At 55.0% G+C, this 16,145-nt stretch overlaps 5 protein-coding genes across 5 annotated transcripts; 1 reads left to right on the top strand and 4 right to left on the bottom strand.

The window, feature by feature from the left end:
* Positions 1 to 281: 281 nt before the first annotated feature.
* Positions 282 to 1,297, bottom strand: QC763_110210 (uncharacterized protein; the record flags this gene model as incomplete). Its single annotated transcript, XM_062907612.1, has 3 exons — positions 835 to 1,297; positions 652 to 757; positions 282 to 368 (listed from the first exon to the last, which is right to left on the bottom strand). The coding sequence occupies exons 1-3, from the start codon at positions 972 to 974 to the stop codon at positions 282 to 284; spliced, it is 333 nt and encodes a 110-aa protein (XP_062770572.1). The 5' UTR covers positions 975 to 1,297.
* Positions 1,298 to 1,463: 166 nt separating this feature from the next.
* Positions 1,464 to 3,642, bottom strand: PDI1 (protein disulfide-isomerase precursor). Its single transcript, XM_062907611.1, has 3 exons — positions 3,354 to 3,642; positions 3,103 to 3,269; positions 1,464 to 3,038 (listed from the first exon to the last, which is right to left on the bottom strand). Exons 2-3 carry the CDS (start codon positions 3,233 to 3,235, stop codon positions 1,645 to 1,647), a joined length of 1,527 nt encoding a protein of 508 aa, XP_062770571.1. The 5' UTR covers positions 3,236 to 3,269; positions 3,354 to 3,642; the 3' UTR covers positions 1,464 to 1,644.
* A 1,373-nt stretch (positions 3,643 to 5,015) lies between these two features.
* On the bottom strand, positions 5,016 to 11,014 carry QC763_110190 (uncharacterized protein; the record flags this gene model as incomplete). The annotated part of the gene is made up of 5 exons (XM_062907610.1): positions 10,797 to 11,014; positions 10,599 to 10,726; positions 8,179 to 10,535; positions 7,900 to 8,126; positions 5,016 to 7,843 (listed from the first exon to the last, which is right to left on the bottom strand). Exons 1-5 carry the CDS (start codon positions 10,888 to 10,890, stop codon positions 5,016 to 5,018), a joined length of 5,634 nt encoding a protein of 1,877 aa, XP_062770570.1. The 5' UTR covers positions 10,891 to 11,014.
* Positions 11,015 to 11,395: 381 nt separating this feature from the next.
* MON1 (Vacuolar fusion protein mon1) lies at positions 11,396 to 13,297 on the top strand (the record flags this gene model as incomplete). The annotated part of the gene is made up of 1 exon (XM_062907609.1): positions 11,396 to 13,297. The coding sequence occupies one exon, from the start codon at positions 11,396 to 11,398 to the stop codon at positions 13,295 to 13,297; it is 1,902 nt and encodes a 633-aa protein (XP_062770569.1).
* A 532-nt stretch (positions 13,298 to 13,829) lies between these two features.
* Positions 13,830 to 15,383, bottom strand: QC763_110175 (uncharacterized protein; the record flags this gene model as incomplete). Its single annotated transcript, XM_062907608.1, has 1 exon — positions 13,830 to 15,383. The coding sequence occupies one exon, from the start codon at positions 15,381 to 15,383 to the stop codon at positions 13,830 to 13,832; it is 1,554 nt and encodes a 517-aa protein (XP_062770568.1).
* Between the last annotated feature and the right edge of the window lie 762 nt (positions 15,384 to 16,145).

Raw genomic sequence — 16,145 nt, 5'->3', positions numbered from 1 at the left:
CAAACCACCCACCGGTATACACATACACATCCCTTCACATGTTCACACCCAAATCAAAACCTCAAAACTTGATATTGCGCCTCCAACCATCCATCAGTAGCATTCTTTTCCGATGTAATAGTTCTTGCTTTGCTTGCTTGCTTGCTCGTTCATCCTTCCAAAAAAACAGATTCCCTCCCGATTAATCCTCCTCCCCCTTTCTCTTCCTCCCAAAAATCCATTGCATGTATCCCCCCTATTTTCCCTCCCAGCGCCAAAACTTTTCCCATAACCCCCCTTTTTTACCTCTTTTTCTTCTCCAACAACTCCATCTTTTGCTCCATCGCAGTGATATACTCGCTCAACCTCTCCACCGAACGCTGCAGAGTCTGTCCCCAGTCGTCAGTCAAAAATGCCCAATCACTCCTCTCCTTCTATCACTCCATCTAGAAAAAGCAAAGTCTAGAAATCTAGTCTTTCTTTCTTTCTTTCTTTCTTTCTTTTTTTTTTTTTTTTTTTTTTGGTTTGGTGTTTTCTCCCGGTGTAAAGTCGTGTATCGAAACTGTTGGAAAAACCCCCTCCAGCAGTCCAAAAAATTCAAAAAATTCATAAAAAAAAATTTCGAAAAAGTTCAAAACAAAGAGTGCAGAAGAATCAAATGCAAACACGCACGTAAATATCCTCAGTCAGCAGCTCGTTCGAAGCCTTGTACTCCTGCACGGCGTAATAGTACACGCCCGCGCCGGCCAAGGTGCTGCCGAAGAAGAAGCCAAAGAGCCTGTCCATCACCATCATTAGCCCCCATCCCCCATTCCCCATCCCCCTTCACCCCTCCCCCAGGAATTGAAAACTCACCCCCCTCTCAACGCCCCAACGGGCTTCCTCGCGGGCAGGGGAACCGCCCCGGCAACGGCCGCGTCCCTCCTGACAGCCGTCGTGCTCATCATGCGCAGAGCAGGCAAAGCTCGGGTCAAAATCCTAGAGGTGGTGGCCATCGTGCGTCGTTCGTTCGTTCGTTTCGTTCGGGATAGTAGTAGGTAGACTGTGACTGTTAGAGGGGGTTTGTGTCTGCAGAAGCAAAAAGAGAGAGGGAGAGAGAAAAAAATTCCCAAGGGGCTAATAATAAGCCAAAAAGTAATAAAAACTTCCAGGCAGGGAGGGCGCAGGAACGTGGCGGTACGGTAGCCGGCGGAATAGTCGGGTCAGGCTGAGGTGTCAGTGAGACCAAACTTGGGATGGGGGAATCTGGACCGGCCGGGGTCTGGCATGCGGGACATGCAAGGTCGGCCAATCATGACCCCACATTCCAGGATCTCGTCAGGCGGTCAGGCACGGCACAATTTTACTTTATTATTTGTCCAGAAACGACTGAACGTGGCCCTGATGATACAGAGACGAGCGAGACAAACAAGGGGGTGGCAACATCATCATCATCATCATTATAATCATCATCATAATCATCATCATCATGGTTCAGCGAGAAAGGAAAAAAAGAAAAGAAAAAAACCATGTATTCATCATAACTTCAATTTCATTAACCAGATGCACAAAGGTATAGGTATTTTGGTTGCTCCCAGTCCCCAGAAAATCCCAGGCGTGTCATTCCACCCAGTGTCCCTGATAACCCCGTAAGAAATGCTTAAAATACAAGAATCCGCTCCTCTTCTAGAGCTCGTCGTGGTCGGCCTCCTTGGCAGCCTCCTTGGTCTCGGCCGCGGGCTCGGCAGAGCTGGCCTCCTCAGAAGCGGCGGGCGCAGCTGATGGCTCCTCAGCCTCCTCAGAGACGGAAGCCTTGTACTTGCCGTTCTCGGCAACGAACTTGATAAGGTCATCAACGGTGCGGGAGCCAGAGTAGGTGACGGGCTCGTTCTTGGCGCCGGCGGGGTAGAGCTTGATGGTGGGGAAGCCCTGAATCTCATCGGGAACGTCGTTGGCAGTGGCATCAACCTTGGCAATGACAACCTTGTCCTTGAACTCGCTCTTGGCGTAGAGGCTGGCGAGCTCGTCGTACTTGGGAGCAAGGGACTTGCAGTGACCGCACCACGGAGCGTAGAACTCGATCAGGACATCCTTGGTGTCGTCAAGGACAATGTCGTTGTAGCTCTTGGCAACAACAACCGTGACGGGGCCCTCCTGCTTCTCGGGGATGGGCTCAGACTTGATGCTAGGCTCGACCTTGCCGGCGACAAAGTCATCGACGAAAGTCTTGATGGCCTCGAGGGTGATCTCCTTCTCCTGGTCGAAGGGGAACTTCTGGTTCTTGGCCGTCTCCTGGATGGCGAAGGCGGGGAACTTGTCGGTCTTGAGGTTGAGGTTGCCAGCGTGGGCACCGTAGGCCTTGGCGTCGATGGTGCCAAAGTTGACAACACCACGCTGGGCCTCGGCGATGGGCTTGAGCTTCTCGCTGATCTCCTTGCGCTCCTCGGCCGTCTCGGCGAAGATGTAGGCAAGGGGAAGGCCGGCCGACATGTAGTCGGAGTAGGTCTCGGGGCCGATCTCGCCGATGAGGGGAGTGGCGGCCGTCTTGGCGAACTTCTGGATGGCCTCAGCCTCGAACTTCTCGGTGAAGACGGACTTGCCCTCGTCAAAGTCCTTGTAGACAACGACGGCGGGGGCCTTGACGCCCTCAGCCTCGGCGAGAGCGGCATCGGTGCTGACACCGAAGGGGTAGTCGTCGCGGAGCTTTTCAGCGACGGCAGAGAAAGCCTCGCTGGAGGCCTTGTCGGCAGCGTCGACGTAGGCGACGATGACGACCTTGTCGGCCTTCTTGAACTCCTCCAGAGTGTCCTTGGTGACGTCGGACACAGCGGGGAGGGACTGCTTGATCATGTAGGAGGTGATGGCACCAGCCTTGCGCTGGCCCTTGTAAGGGCCGACATTGTCGAGGCCGCGGAAGACCTTGAGGGTGGGGTAACCCTCAACGCCGTGTTGTTGGCAGAGCTCCGTCTCTTCTGTGCAGTCGATCTTGGCAAGCTTGATGTTCTTCTCCTTCAGCGTCGTGGCAGCCTCCTCGTACTCTGGGGCGAGGGCCTTGCAGTGGCCGCACCACGGGGCGAAGACTGCAGGACGGGGGAGGTCAGCTGGTTTTCCTCTAGAATACGGACAGAGGCCATTGACACTTACACTCAGCAAGGACGAGGTCGTTGGCCTTGACAAAGTCGTCGAAGGTGTCCTTCTTGAGCTGGACAACGTCGGAAGCAGTGGCGATGGCCGCAGCGGCGAGGAGGCCGAGGGCGATTCTGTGAACCTTCTGCATTGTGATGTGTTGTGTGGATGTCCTGTGGGGTGTTCTGCGGAGGAGAGGAGAGAACAGGTCAGTCGGCTGCGGGAAAAAAGAGTGGCGGTGACACGGCTGGAGAAGGAAGAGATCTTACTCTGGACTATTTAAAGGCAGAAGAGGACAGGTGGGGGGTTATCAGCTGGTGTTTGAATGGACAGAGACCCTATACAGAAAGATACCGGCGGAATAAGGTATATGTGGGGAAGGGGAAGGGCTCTCTGGAGGGAGTGAATTGCTTGGAGCAAAAGAGAAGTATCTCCCGGAGAGCTCTGAAGTGAATGGAGGCCGGCTTCTTGTATCTCGGAGGCTGTTCGATTGCTCCTGGGGTCGTTGCTCCAGAGAACAGGTGTCTTTTCCACAGACAGCTGCAAGCTCCGGCAACCTTGGCCCCCGCCATTCGCCGCCTTGGTCCCCAATGGGGAAAAGGTGGGGCCCATTAACCAGGGCTGAATTGATCAATGCCTCGCCAACCGTCGGGGGGGACTTCTCCACAAAATAGAGCCTTGTGATGCTGTAGCGCTTATACACGAGGGGGAGCAACTGTAACCTCGAGAGCCTAGGGTCTCCGCTATGCCGACGTCTGAATCAGATGAAGACAGTTTTCAGATTGTTCAAACAAAGAGCTGACACTTCCACAAAACTTCCTCGCTAACAATTCTGCAAATCATCATGCACTCTTCACGATAAGGAAACCAACCCACCCTACCTACCTGAATGCAGGACGATCACTCCCAGTATCCAGCATAACAGTTGGTTGTAGTCCCATATCCTGTAACAGGTACGCCAAGCAGGTGGTTGGTCTACTACCCCACACAGAAGACAGACAGACAACCAGATCCTCAACTCAGGGTCCATTTGCCCCTCGCCCGCCCTTCCCGTCCCCTGCCCCCATTGGCAAAAATGCTGTTGCCTTCGCACTTTGGCATCCAACGGCGGCACCTCGTGAAAAAGTTGCCACGAATCCCATTGAAACAGGTCGCCGCTCCGTCTTAGCCGGCGCCGTAACTCTGTATCAGACGGAAGCAGATCCCGAATCAAATGCTTGATAAGCCCCCGGGAGCATATTTCTCCCGACCGTTTCGCTGCTCACTCTACATGGGGATCCGAGGACAGATATCTCCGCGAATCCTCACCCTACATGGCATACGCCCTGTTACACTCCTTGATCCCATTGAAGCCCGCCTGAAACGGGCGAGGACAGATCTACCAACCGCTCCCTGCCGCACAGCTCGATACATCCAACACGGTATTTGGCCACTCTTCAACATCGAGTTCGCTTCTGAGTGGGGAGGGTGTCAGTGGGAACTGGCCGTTGAGCCGCCGTTCCGGAACGAGCCTCAAGGGGCTTTATGGTCCGTGTCTTGTTGATTGGTCTGATACCCTCTCAACGCAGTGGACACCTTTATTACTGGACCAGACAGGCAAACTCGCTTGATCTTTTTCCGGGGAAGAAGAAAAATCATACGGCTCAGATATGAGAAACAAGTTTTTATATTGATGTAGAGACACTGAGGTGTGTCATTGTGAACTGTTCAACAATACCGTAGCTGAGCCCCTCTCCTTCAGCCCCTTGCTCCACGATAAACCCCCAGATAACACGATAGTCCCGCCAAGCATCAGACTTGGCGATGAACTCGACGTCCCAAGTAAATCAAAACATCCTTCCTAATTGGGACGGGCATTCTCTCCAACATCATACAACATTTTCAGCTTTCCGAACCTTTCCTCTACCATACACTACCACACAACATTACCCCTACAAGGCCCTGACCACACTCCCCTCCCAAAAAACATCCCTCACCAACCCCCCCTCCAACCCTCCCACCTCCACCCTTCCCATAGCATACCTGCTCTCAAAAGCCCAAATGCTCAGCTGGCCAAAAAACGGCCTCAGCACCCTAGCCACCAACTCATCCCTCCTCTCCAACAAACCCCCATCATCACAACTAATCACTCCTCCCAACAGCGGCCTCCTCACCCCCCCTCCCGACCCAACCCCCCCTATCTCCTCCACCACTCCCGTCGCCGCCGCCGCCGCCCCCCCAGACGCCCCTAATTCCTCACTCACCTCATCAACCAAGGCCACCGGCTTATACCCCCCAGCCGGGCGGTACACCGCATCAATCGTATCCGTCACAAAAAGCCACTCATGCAGCTGAAAGTCATCCGGCGCCAGACAAACAAACAGATCCAAAAGCTTGCACGCCTGTAGGACACTGGCATTGTTGTACGTGTCCGCCAGCGGGGAGTGATCCGGCGCCACAACCGAAGAGATGGCCTGGTGCAGCTCGGCGTTGATAACAGGCCACATGCCCGCCAGGTGCACCGGACTAATCCTGAGCACCAACGCCCGAAAAACCATGTACACCTCCGCCCTCGTTGTCGACGAAGGCGACGACGTAGACGTCGCACCAAGCAACTCCACCAACTTCTCCAGCACAGGCCCCAACTCAGCAGCAAACGCATCGTACGGACACGCCAAAATAAGAGCAGCCACCCTCCGAAGGTTCAGCTGAGTCTTCCTGTCCGCCTCCAACCTCGCAGACGTCGCCCCAACCCCGAAAACAATCCCCGCCGTCGTCGGCGGCGTGATCCGTGACAAAACCTCCGGCATCCGCTCCTTATCCGCGACAGCCCACTGGCTCAAAAGCGGCAACCACCCGCTCTGCACCAGTCCCAGATTCGACCCAAAAAACCTCGAGTCATTAAACGCATCCGCAACATCCTTCTTCCACCCCTTCTGATTGTTCGGCAACCTCGCCAACTCGTGCAGCAAAACAAGCGTGCTCCCCGAAACAGTATCAGGAAACGCCTTCGACCTCAACGTTGGCCCAATGACATTCGCGCTGATCGCGCTCGCCGCCTGCAGAATCCGATCATTCTCAACCAGAATCTTGGCCAGGTTCGGCACAATCCCCGCCAGTATCCCCACCACGTCATCCGCCCGGTCTCCGGGAAGCCTATTCACCGTCGACAACGACAACGGCAACGACAACGACTCGCTCGCCCGCTTCTCCGACACCGCGCCGGAAAGAGAAACCGTGCCGCTGCTCTCCGTGAAGCTCGTCGGCCTCGTCGTGAAAATAGCCGTGAGCAACCTGAGAAAAAGATCGGCCAGCTCCCTCCTCATCTTCCTCTGCTCCCCGAAATTGGTATTATCCACCTTCTCCCCCAGCACAGCCGCAAACTCGAGCAAGCTCGGCAGCGTCTGCCTGTGCGGAAACGGGTTCCCAAGCAAATCCTTCAAAAAGGCCGTGCAGTCCCCCCAAATCTCATCCATCGTGTCGTCCTCCAACGACCGCGTGTAGTCCACCAGGAAGATCACCACATCCGTATCCTGCAGCTCAATTGTCAGCGTCGACCTCCTCGACGGATCCAGCGCCCCAGGGTTGGTCCTGCTGTAGATGGCATTAAACAACGCCGGGATGGTGTGCTTCGGTCTTGACCCATCCAGCGCAGGCAGGAGATTAAAAACCTCTGCATGGCTCGACTGATCCGGGCTGTCGAGAGCGTCCTTCCATATCCCTATCACGGTTTCCAAACACTCAAGCGTCTCGGCAGCAAAGAGATGTTCTAGCAACCTCCGCGCCCGGTTCCTCATGCGCAGCGAGGTGAACCCAAACGAGGCAGCAGAGGTGCTGTCCTGCCTCGCTGCGTCGCTCCCCTGACCCCACGACCAGATCGCAAAGCAGATGCGGACGGCATCCTGAAAGGCAAGCAAAACGGTAAGCCTGTCGTTTGCCGTCACGCTGCGCGACTGCGGGGCGTCATTGGAGAAAACGCTCAGACCCATGTTCCCAAAGAAGCCCTGAGGCTGTTCCGGGCTCTTGACAACCTGGGCTCTGGCCTCTTCAGCCAGCAGCCTGTCGTGTCCGTTGGCCAGAACCTGCTCAAGACCGTTGAGGAGAGAGATAAGCGTGGTCTCGGGAGCACCTGGCGCTTGCGACGGCGCCTGGTCAGGTGTCCGGAAGAGGTGTTGAAGATTGCTAAAGGTGCTGCTGATTTGGCTGCAGAGCGTCTCCACCAGGGGTATCAAGACCTGAAATATGGAGTCGGCGTACAGAGGCAGGCACTCGCTGAGGAAGCTGACCCAGCTGTCAAGCACGGGACGGCTGCTTGGTGAGCCGAGGCCTGCCAGGATGCATCTAAGCAACGTCGGCGGTGGCGGTGGCAGCTGGGCCTGTGGTCTTTCGTTTGCAACCGATATTCTGAAGCTCTTGCTTCTCTCGCCGGTCGGTGACAACTGCTTTTCGGCAACGGGGGATGTGGGAAGCTCGACGGGAACAAGCTCGCGGAGCTTGAGGGCGGCAAAGACGACGTCGAGAAGGAGAACTTGGACGTAGGGGTCGGGTCCCGTGAGCGATTTGGAAAGCTTGTCGATGAGAAGGTGCTCCAGCTTGAGCTTGGAAAGAGGGCCCGCGAAGGGGTTGAGGAGGATTTGATGCAGGACCGTCAGGGCGGCGCGGTACAATTGCGCGATCCTGACCTTGGACAGCTGGTCTCCTGGAATTTCGTCGCACGCCATGCATTGAAGACAGACGTGTAGGAAAAACTCCTGGAGTGTCACGTCCTCCTCCGTGCCAGCTGTACGCAGTTAGAAAAAAGGCTTCGAGCGTCAACATGTTGGTATCAGGGCTTACCTATTTCAGCAACCGGTTGGCTGGACCTGATTGTCCTCTTGGAGAGAACTCCCCAGGCAGCGTCGGGTGCCCACCTCAAGACACTTGATAGAGAACGAACATAATACAACCCCAAGTCCAGATCATCTTCATTAGTGAAATGAACATCTTTAGGATCAGCGGCGGCACCGTGCTGTCGCCTGAGGAATGGAAGTTCTGCAAATTTGGAGACAAAGATGCCCAACAGTCTAATAATAATTCGTCAGTCTTGTTCCATACCTGAGGACAGAGCTGACTTACTTGTCCATCCCAATAAGAGTATTAAGCCACGTCTTCACCGTCATAAAAAGCTGCGTCCTCTCATCCGCAAGAGAATCCAGCATCAGAAACAACGGCCTCGTGAGCATGACCTCATAGTTGTCCATGCCCCCCAGCCGGGGAATTTTCTCGCCATTTGGCGTCTTCGGCGCTCTTCGATCCACCCCGGAAGGATTGTCCTGAAGACTATGAGACCAGAGCACACAGAAACTGCGGCCAGGATCCGCCGACCGTTGGGCATACGTGCCAGAAATATCATGCTCAAGCATGAGCGAGCAAATAGCTGCTTCGATTTCTCGGTTCAGGGGCGTCAGAGCAGTCTGAAGCAACCACAGGCTGCGAACCGTCTCGACGTGGTATTTCGGCTCAGATGCTGCCAGGAAGCTCCAGGCGTGTCGCACCAGAGGCACGACCAGGCCCGAGAGGTCGTCGGGCGAGATGCGACCTAGAGTATAAAGATGCGATGATAGCGAAATCGCGGAAGAATATGTGGTAAAGGCCACTGTCGTCTCGACAGACAGACAGTCATGTAGAGCGGCGAGCAGTTTCTTGGTGTCAAGAAGCAGGTTTGTAGGCGCTTTAGATAATACCAGCATGAACACCCGGGTTTTGATGGCCACGTTCGCCCCCGACTCGGTTTGGCCGAGGCCCTCACACATGAGGTCGCATGCTTTTTGCAAGAGGAGCTCTGCCACGTTGTGGGAAACGTAAGGAGGCTGGCTCGCCTCGAGGTTGCCCTGGTCGGTGACATAAAACGTCTTGATCTTTTGTAGGAGTTCCAGATTAGGGGTGGCAGCGAGGACTTTGGACTCGATGGCCGGGTTGGACTTGTTCCCCGAGTCCATGAAAAACGCCCGCTCGGGAACCAGATCAAGCAAGCTTGCCGCAATTTCCAAGGCCTGTTCGTATGTGCTCCTGTTCTTTTCTTTGGCTTCCTCTATCATGCCCAAGATGGCCAGGACGGTAAGAGGCGCGTGGATGGTGATCATCTCCTCCTCTCTGACGTTAAAATGGGCCAGAATGAATTTGACGAGGTCCAACTTTGCACGTCGATCGGCAGCCGAAAGGTCTCCGGGACTGATGGCTTGGACCATGAGCGACAGCATTTCGCTGTAAATCAGGCCGCTCTCGACACCATCAAAGAAGACACTGGCGCTTCTCAGGACCTCGGTGAAGTCCGTCTTTGTAGCTGCTTTCTCCTTGAACCTCTTGACGCTGTCCACAATGGACATGAAGACTTCCGGAACAACCAAGCCGCCAATCTCCCATCGATCCATCAGGGAGAGGCATATCCGGTATGGCCGTGCCCTCTCGCTCGGGTTATTCCCAGCTTCCGACTTGACCATGCTCAGCAGGGCCCGTGTAAGAGGCTGCAAGCCATATTCTTCAAAGTAATTTGTTCTCGAGAAGAAGTGAGGCTGGGTTGTGGCCGAAGTAGGTGAGTCGAGGGCGCCTTCATGCTCAGCCGAAGCCGCTGGCTCGGGTCCCAGGAGCCATGACCATAGCCGCCTGTTCAAGCTCATATCCCTCCGTACGGTAACCCCGACAGCCGCGCGAAGAAGCAGCTCCAAATCGCCAGCCTTGGCACGTTTCTGAAGTACCTCTGAGTGCAGCGGGAGATGCGTTACAAGTAGGTCCAAATAGCCACGCTGGATCAATAATTGGTCGTCAACTAGCCCAGCAGCAAAGCAGCGTATGAGCAACCCTGGCTCAGGAGATGTGACAAGCTGAGAGAGCTTTGCTGCCGATTCAGAGTCACCTTCGGACTTGTTCGCTTCAGGTGTTACTGAGGTGCCCAGTCTTGGGAGCAGGCGCGACAAGTATGCCAGTGCGCCGGTCCTCCTGCTGTGGCCCGTGATGGATGCTAGGAAGAAACACTGCCAGAAAAAGTCATCGCCGGTGGAATGCGCCGGTGTGATTTCCTGACTTTCAGGCGGACGAATCGCGACCTTGAAGCGCTCTAGTAGCTTCAAAGTCCTCTCAAAGTCCTCGCTGGTTTCCTCCTCCAGGCCAGGTAATAGTGCCAGCACAATTGATTTCATGGCGGGGCGTAACGAACGAGGGTGGACATGCAGAAAGTGGCGCTCGAGGAGGTCAAGGAATGGGGCACGAACGGAAAGCGAAGCGAACGAGAGGACCGAGGCCAGGCCGGGGAGGTACAACGGGAGGTCTTTTGACAGGCCATCTTTACCCATTACAGTAAAGACGTAGTTGTAGACCTCGAGGGCCTTTTGGTGTACGCCCGAGGGCAGCGAGGGGTTCAGACATTGCGACAGACGCTTTGCGACGGTGGCCTTGGCGGGGATGGTGGTGATGCTTGAGGATCGTGCTTGGAGAGCCTGTTGTCGCAAATGAGTGACGGTCCCAGATATTATCGTAGCTTTTAATCATGGTATTCGCACCTTGAGCAGGCGGTTGAGGAATGAGATGTAGTCGGCCCATTCCTGCAGGGCCGTCTCGAAGAGGGAGAGGGCTCGGTCGATGCCATTGGCGTACTTGCGGTAGTGTTTGTCTTTCGGCGGCGCATCTTCTACAAGCGGGGGTTTGGCATCATTAGCAATCTGAGCTTCAACTAGATGTGTTCCTCGAGATATATGTACCACTCCCCAGCTGGTTCCTCCACTGTCGCGGCACTGGCGAATCGCGGCCAGAGCTCTCAGGGGAGACGGAGCGGCGACCGTTTTCTGCCGCCATTGGAATATCTCGGGGTGTTCCCTGGTGTGTAGTGTGCGCTATGGTTGATTCATTGCCGGCGTGTGTTCCGGTCGGTATGGTGAAGTAGAGCTATCCGCGCAGGGCAGGGCAATGTACTGCGTGGCCTCGGTGTCAGGTACGAGATCACGGCGTGCAGTTGCTTTGTGTTGCCTGAAGCCCACCAATCCGGCAACGTCAGCACCTGTGCTTGGCGTATCACCCGGGAGCTTGACCCTAGCTACAGCGTATCAGCAAGGCTGAGACGCTATCTTATCGGCCATGCCTGTCACCTTGGCGTTGCATTAGCGGCCATGCGACCTCTCTCCGCTGTCGTCATTCGGCCCCATCTCCCAAAGTGTCAAGCATTGTCCCCAGATGTCCAACGTCCTACCATCCTAGCGCGACACGGCGTCAAGAGACATCTTCCTGGTTGCAGCGCCAGGTGGATTATCATGAGAGAGGCATTGTTGAGGTTCCATCGGCCACATACACGAGCGGGAGGATAATGGCTCAAGAAACAGAGGAGGGCAATGCTGTCTCATCGCCATCACCACCATCACCATCGCCGCCGCCGCCGCCACTACCCCCTCGCCGAAAGATATCGGGCGAAGCACCACTGCAAGTAGGAGGACAGTTACAGTCAAAGCCGACGACGGCGGTCTCGTCAATCGACATCTCAACCCTCTCTTTCCCAGATGGAACCAGGGGAACATTCCCAACGCCTTCGGTGGGAAGCGGGCCTTCACCACTAAACAGCGGATATGGAACCCCGTCGCGAGATTCATCAGGCGACAATCTCACCGATTCCATGAGTGTCATGAGCCTCGCGCCCACAGTTCGTGCCCCTGGCGATCTTGCCAGCCTCGTAGCCGGCGAGTTTAACAGGAAGAGCCGCGCTTGGAACCTTTTGCGATCTCAGTCAGAAACTGTCCAGCCCTTCGAAGCCATTGAGTCTGGTGACTCTGGTGAACTGTCTGGATTCGAGAATGAGTTTGACAACATCCCAGAAAACTTGACCGACGACGTGAGGCTGTCCATGTGGCAGTCCAAGATGAAGCACTATCTGATTCTGTCGTCTGCCGGAAAACCAATATGGAGTCGACACGGTGATTTAAGTCTGATCAACTCATCCATGGGCGTCATACAGACCATTATATCGTTTTACGAAGGAGTCAAAGATCCGCTCATGGGCTTTACCGCTGGCAAGGCACGCTTTGTCGTTTTGACTGCTGGGCCACTCTACTTTGTGGCCATCAGCAAACTTGGAGAAAGCGATTCTCAGCTGCGAGGCCAGCTCGAGGCCCTGTACATGCAAATTCTTTCAACCTTGACTCTTCCCACCCTCAAAAACATATTTGTCCACCGTCCCTCCACCGATCTGAGAAAGCCTCTGGAGGGAACGGAAACGCTATTATCCTCACTCGCCGATAGCTTCACCAAAGGCTCCCCCGCCGCTCTTCTCGGGGCACTGGAATGCCTCAAGCTCCGGAAATCCCAACGCCACGCCATCAACAATATCTTTCTCAAGAACCGCGCCGAAAAGCTCTTATATGGTCTCATAGTCGCAGGCGGAAAACTCGTCTCGGTCATCCGCCCACGAAAGCACTCCCTCCACCCCAGCGACCTCCAACTGATCTTCAACATGCTCTTCGAATCAGGCAGCATCAAATCCGGCGGCGGCGAATCCTGGATCCCCATCTGTCTCCCTGCGTTCAACAACAGCGGCTACCTCTACATGTACGTCTCCTTCTTCGACGAAGACGGCAATGAAACCCAGCCAAAGCCATCATCAACAACAAAGCCTACCTCCAGCAGCACCCCGACAATACCAGAGGAAGGCTCTCCACCACCACAGCCACCACCGCCCCCTCCCCCGCAGCCAGAATCCCCCCAGGAGATCGCCCTCATCCTCATCTCCCCGGACAGGGAATCCTTCTTCCCCTTCTCCTCCCTCCGTACCTCACTATACAACTCCCTCACCAAATCCACCCACCTCTCCCTCATCCGATCATCCCTCGCCAGCCCACGACCATCCATATCCTCCATCCTCCCCGGCAGCAACTCCCCACCGATATCCCACTTCATCTACAAATCCCGCCCCAACGTCCAGTTCGTCATGAGCTCGCTCCACCCGTTGTTCACATCCCCGATGGCAAGACGCAAACTCATGTCCCAGTACCAAACACTGCACGCGGCTATGCACGCGAAACACTCCCACCTCAAGGTCATTTATTCTGTGGGCGGGGACTGCGCCAGTTTGGGGTGGGTGACGCCCTTGTTTGAGTTTTACTGCGTCGCGGGGCCGAATGTGAGCAGGCAAGCGATGACGGAGGCGGCGAATCGGGTGGTCAAGTGGGTTGGGAGGGAGGAGGCGAGGGTTTTTATTATTGGGGGTGGGGTATTTTAGAATTTTGTCTGTAGGGTTTGGCAAAAGATGACATGGAGTTGGAGGATATAAATAGGCAGAGAGTCGTTAATACATAGTTTCAGGAGTGAATATAAGGGGGGGGGGTATACTAGTAATAACTCAACACCAACATACCCGGCAAGACAGAAACACAAACGTTAGCTATATAATATTATACTCCATCTATCCAACAACCTGCCTGCTGTAACCAAGCCCTTATTAGGTATTCAACGCTGCTCTGCATACTCCGCTGTTCAACACCCCCTATTCAACACCCCCTATTCAACCCCAAACCGAATCCAAGCAAACAATTCCAAACCAACGAACCCCCTGACCAAAGAAAGCTCTAATCTCCGGAAAAGACTACCATCCATTACTTATCATACGCCGAATCCCTCCACCTCTCGGGTGACTGTCCCTAACAAACCTTCCTCCCCCTCCCCAGCCTCCTCCCCTCAACCCCGGCCTCGCCAGTAGAAGTCTCCGCCCCATCCTTCACTCCCATCCTCTCGACTTCCTCCTCGTCCTCGTCTCACCTCCCCGCCCCACCACTCTTTCTCCTCTGCTCTCCCAGTCCACCAAGCACCGCGTCATTCACCGTCTCGCTCCCCGTCCCACTCCACGACGTCATCCCAATATTAGACCCATCCGTTTTCCTTGACGGATCCCTCCCGAGCGTAGTCTTTGTCGTCGTCGGGGGACTCCGAACAGACATCGGGGTTGGCGTGTGAGACGAGACAACAGTCTTGTTCGCAGCATCACCGCGCATAAACCCATCCTCATCATCCCCCCTCAACCCCACCCCACCAACCGCCGAATCAGGCTGCTCAATCGTACTGCTCCTCCCCGTCTTCACCGAATTAGTCGGTGGCCAAGGAAAACTACTGCCCCCCTGCCTCTGCCCCATACTACAACTCCCCTGCGACCTCCTCCCCCCAACACCCCCCCCCCTCCCGCCCAACAAACTCTCCATATCGCTCATCAGCGTCCTCTTCGGTGGCCCCGGCAAATCAAACGGGTTCCAGCTCATCCTGCTGTCAAAGCTCCCGCACTGCGACCGGGTCCTAAAACTACCAGAGTAAAAACTCCTCACTCTCCACTTGCTCGAGTGCCGTTCCGGTATCATGATTGTTTGCTGCTGATGCTGTGACAACAACGGTCGTGGAGCAAGGTGCTGACTCGCCTTGGCCTGGTGAACACGCGCCCAATCCTCCTCGTGGGTATACGTGTCGGCGATGGGGTGCGGCGAGTGGATGATTACCGGTTGGTGTTGGTGTTGTTGTCGGTGATGATCAAACCCACCATGTTGCGAGATAGAGGAGGAGGGATCATGTAGTCGCGGTAAAGCAGGCGTCGTCGTCGTCGTCATAACAACAGGAGCGGGAGCAAACCTCCTCGGCCCTGACCCCATCACCTCTCTCACCGTCGCCAGCTGTTGATCCTGTGTATTTGGAGGAGGGTTATCAAAAAAGTCAACCCCCTCCCCCGGCACCCCCGGCCTCAGAGCAGGGTGCGTCTCACCCAACCCGTTGACCGGATTCGACGACAGCGGCCGCGGCAACGTGTTATACATCCCTTCTTCTTCCTCTTCCTCTTCCTCTCCTTCTTCATCCCGCCCCCCCACTACCACCACCCCCACCACCCCATCCCCCTCTTGATCCCCCTCCCCCTCTGTCGCCACCATCCTCCCCTTCCCTTTATCAACCCCTTTCCTTCTTCTCCTCCCCCCCCTCCTCCCACAAATCAACCTCAACCTCCTCCCCCACTCTCTAAACTTTTCCCTCAACCCGCCCCCCCTTTTTCTTCCTTTCCCTCCCTCATCAACCACCCCGCTGCTGTCCTCCCCGTCCAAATCAGAAATGTACCTAACAGACCCCCCACCCACCACCTCGGCATCCTCATCCCCAGGAGGCGGCGTCCTCGACCCGCTCCCCTCCCCCGGCTCGTCGGGTTTAAGCGGCGGTTTTGATCTTCGACGGAGAGGGAATTCTTGCGCGGTTGTGGCGGTAGCACCGTTCCCGTCCGTTGCCATGTCGTGTAATTTCCCCTTCCCCTTACTGTGGTGGTGATCTAACGTGTGTTCCATCGCGTGATAATGAAGATGTGGTCGAGGTCAGAAGGGTCCCGAGCGAGAAATCATCTGTCGAAAACTGGCGTTTTGATGCTCGTCGTCAAAAACACATCAAATCCTTCAATCGAAAAAGAAAAAAAAGAAGAAGAAGAAGAAGAAGAAAATGTCGTGATCATCGATTGTATCCCATCAACCCCCAACACCCCGTCCACAACGACAGCAACCTCAATCAAAAAGGCTACGACGTTGACGGCATGTAAGATGAATTCGAAAATAACAAATACATCCATCCACCCCAAAGCAAAAAAAAAAAAAAAAAAAAAAAAAAAAAGAATGCCTGCTCGTCGGCGTTGTCAGACAAAGTCAAACAAACAAGAGGTGGATGGGACAAGGACAAAACTCTATTCTCTGCTTGCCCAAGCCCACCCTTGGCACGAGAGGGGGTAGTGTCGACCGTTGGACAGTAGCGGACATTTGGCAGTCCGGACTGGCCGCCGCTGACGAGTATCGAGCGAGGGAAGAGCAACTGGCTAGCCTAGGGAACAATCGTCACCTCAAAAGTTTAGAAATGGAAACTGCAACAATGCCAAAAATTATAAGAAAAAACTCAGTTCTCCCTTTTTGAGTAATCTAACAGCCCTCCCATTCACCAGACACCCCCCTTAAACACCACCCGGTCCCTGTCAACAGCCTGGTATCATCAACACCTGCTACAGAAACCATAAAACCCCAACACCAAACGAGTGAAATGACCAAACTAAGGCCAGGCCAGCACAT

This window comes from Podospora pseudopauciseta, chromosome 1 (assembly GCF_035222475.1).
Source record: "Podospora pseudopauciseta strain CBS 411.78 chromosome 1, whole genome shotgun sequence".
NCBI classification, from domain to species: domain Eukaryota; kingdom Fungi; phylum Ascomycota; class Sordariomycetes; order Sordariales; family Podosporaceae; genus Podospora; species Podospora pseudopauciseta.
The sequence above is the reverse complement of the archived record's forward strand: the minus strand, read 5'-3'. Positions and strand labels throughout refer to the sequence as shown.

Coding starts and splice junctions, on each gene's coding strand:
- PDI1 (XM_062907611.1), bottom strand. CDS start 3,235: ATGCAGAAGGTTCACAGAATCGCCCTCGGCCTCCTCGCCGCTGCGGCC. Junction 3,039..3,102: donor CGACCTCGTCCTTGCTGAGT/GTAAGTGTCAAT, acceptor CCCGTCCTGCAG/TCTTCGCCCCGTGGTGCGGC.